A 2,346-nucleotide genomic window follows, 5' to 3' on the forward strand; every position below is an offset into this window, starting at 1 on the left:
TCACCAAAATAGATGGTTATCTGGAGGATAAGGCAAAGGCGTTTTCTCGTCATACTGTGATTAAAAAAACAATCTCAGAGTCAGATTATGAATGTCTGAGTTTCTTCTCCTCTTGCAAATATTTGGATGTTGTCCCTTCTTTTCTTGATTTGGAGAAAGTATCTTCTATTCAAGACAAATTTGAAATGATGGACGAGGAGCGAGACTATCGCTTCCTGCTGAATTCAGCCGACCTTGTGCTAGAAAAGGTCTGTGACTCACTGAAGCCAACAGGAGTGGCTCAGATTTGGACAGCTCTGAGAAAAGATACGAATCTTGTCGAAGGTGTGCATACCATAGAGATTATTGGTTTCTATGTCGACCTAAAACCAATAGGGATGAAAGAATGCTTATTCTTCTTCATAGTTCGTCATTTGCAAATGCTAAATGCCATCAACAGAGTGAGTACAAAAAGACTGGAGCGTCTCATAGCGGAATGTAAGGAAAACTCAGCCTGTGAAGAGGGGAACACACTTGCTTCTATTATACAGGGCCTGCGTTGCTACCCAGTGGAGTGGTATCCTTTTGGCTTCTGTCTCATACTGTCTGTTCACAGCAACCGGGATGGAGCGATCGCAGAAATCAATAAAGTGTTAGCTGTCTCCAAGCATCTAGGCATGGTATCGCACCAAGAACTGGATCCAAAGAAAGAGACAATCGAAAACATGAAAAGTGAGTTGATGAAGCCTAAATATCGGTTCTACAGTTCCTTCACTTGCTGGTTCATGTCTCATGGGGATGAAAAGTCCATGGAGCTCGCTGACAAGAATACTATTGAAAGAGAAGATTTTCTCAAAACGTTCTCCAACATAGATTCTTTCCAACTGAAGCCAAAAGTATTCTTCATGGTGTCATGCCTTGGAAAAAAAATGTTCAAACTTGCAGGTAAGGCTTGGTGAAGTGGATCTAAGCAGTTCGTTAATAGGTGCTGGTGTGTGAAATGTTGAAAAAATCTTTGTGCATGGGTGGATGAACGTGTGTATGGTTATGAAGCAATGAATAAGAAAAATACAAAAAATTATTCAGATCAGATCTTAGTCAGAAAGTGTTTCAGGATATTTTTTTATTAAAATCTTGTACTCACACAGTATATAATCACATTAAGATATTCAGTGAAAACATTACACAAGTATACAGACAGTAATACCTAACATGTTCACGCATTTGCAGTTGATGACAATGAGAGCCTTGATACAACAGGGGATCTCTTTGCTATTAGCAGCGCCGGACTCAGGGATAGAATGCTTGACGTACCCGACAAAGGGCGCAACATTTCTCACACACAGCCCATGATGGACACGCTTGTGGCCTACTCAACAATGCCCGACAACCTCTCTGGGCGGGAAACCACTCACGGTATGTATTCACTACTGCTCCTTTTTCTTTACTCATTTTTCATGTTTACTCTAACTAGTATGTGGAAGATAATGTACACACATTCGAATATACATGTGTGCGAATAGACAAACATGTGCACATCTTATATAAGCAGTATCCTCGTCCTCTGTAACAGGAGGGAATGTAAATACCACCTTCACGACCTCTCCAATAGACCACAGGAAACAGGTTGCGTTGCTCTTTTTCCTTAGCCACTCTTTCACCGCCGAGGGCATTGGTCCTGCTTAAGATTGGGCCACAGTTCTCGAAACTAACAAAGCAATACATTAAACTTTTACAGATGTTTTGTTGCAGCATTTAGTTCCACTGCAAAATTCCTCACACTGTGATGCCGACACAGTAAACAAGTCGCCTGGACCCTTGCAGTGACTCCTACTTTCAATGCTTGCCCCAAATAATTTCATAAAACCCCAGTCTGGGGTTTCTAACAGCATAACGGTTATTACCTCCTAGTGGGAACCCTTGGCCCTCTCGAAGTTGCTACCACTATAACAGGTCTACTGCAACAAGTCTGGCTATGAGTTCCTCGAATCCTGCACCACTCCCTCCCATGCACAAAAGCAAAGCATTTGTACTTCCTGCTTAACCATTACTCTCTTACCTTTACTTTGCACTCCAGGATTCCTCAACAGTCGCCTCAGGAAGAAAGGCCTACATCATATAGTTCACAACAAATCTATGTTAAATTCACAGCACATTGAACCACAGTACTAACACCCTGTCCATAAGCTCCATGGCTGCTGTAACCTTCACTGACGACCTAGCCATCTACCATCATACCAGAAGGAAGTAACTCTAGGACATTGTAGCACGAAACTCGGACTCGAGACACACTGGGAGACCTTTGCCATCTCTTTGATGTCTACCACGGGTACTGAGGGATCCAGTCAACACCGCTTCACCTGCAGG

General features: G+C 42.5%; 1 protein-coding gene across 3 annotated transcripts in view; it reads left to right on the plus strand.

Moving 5' to 3' along the window:
• The window catches only part of LOC119577220, a 9,052-nt gene extending 7,535 nt beyond the window's left edge, over positions 1–1,517 (plus strand). For all 3 annotated transcript variants that reach the window (XM_037924961.1, XM_037924962.1, XM_037924963.1), the window contains exons 2-3: positions 1–924; positions 1,210–1,517. The exon at positions 1–924 is cut by the window's left edge and continues 174 nt beyond it. In XM_037924961.1, coding sequence (XP_037780889.1) covers positions 1–924; positions 1,210–1,502 — 1,217 coding nt within the window. In that variant the 3' untranslated portion in view covers positions 1,503–1,517. The remainder of the gene's footprint in view (positions 925–1,209) is intronic.
• Positions 1,518–2,346: the final 829 nt, after the last annotated feature.

Source organism: Penaeus monodon, chromosome 9, assembly GCF_015228065.2.
Source record: "Penaeus monodon isolate SGIC_2016 chromosome 9, NSTDA_Pmon_1, whole genome shotgun sequence".
Taxonomy (NCBI): domain Eukaryota; kingdom Metazoa; phylum Arthropoda; class Malacostraca; order Decapoda; family Penaeidae; genus Penaeus; species Penaeus monodon.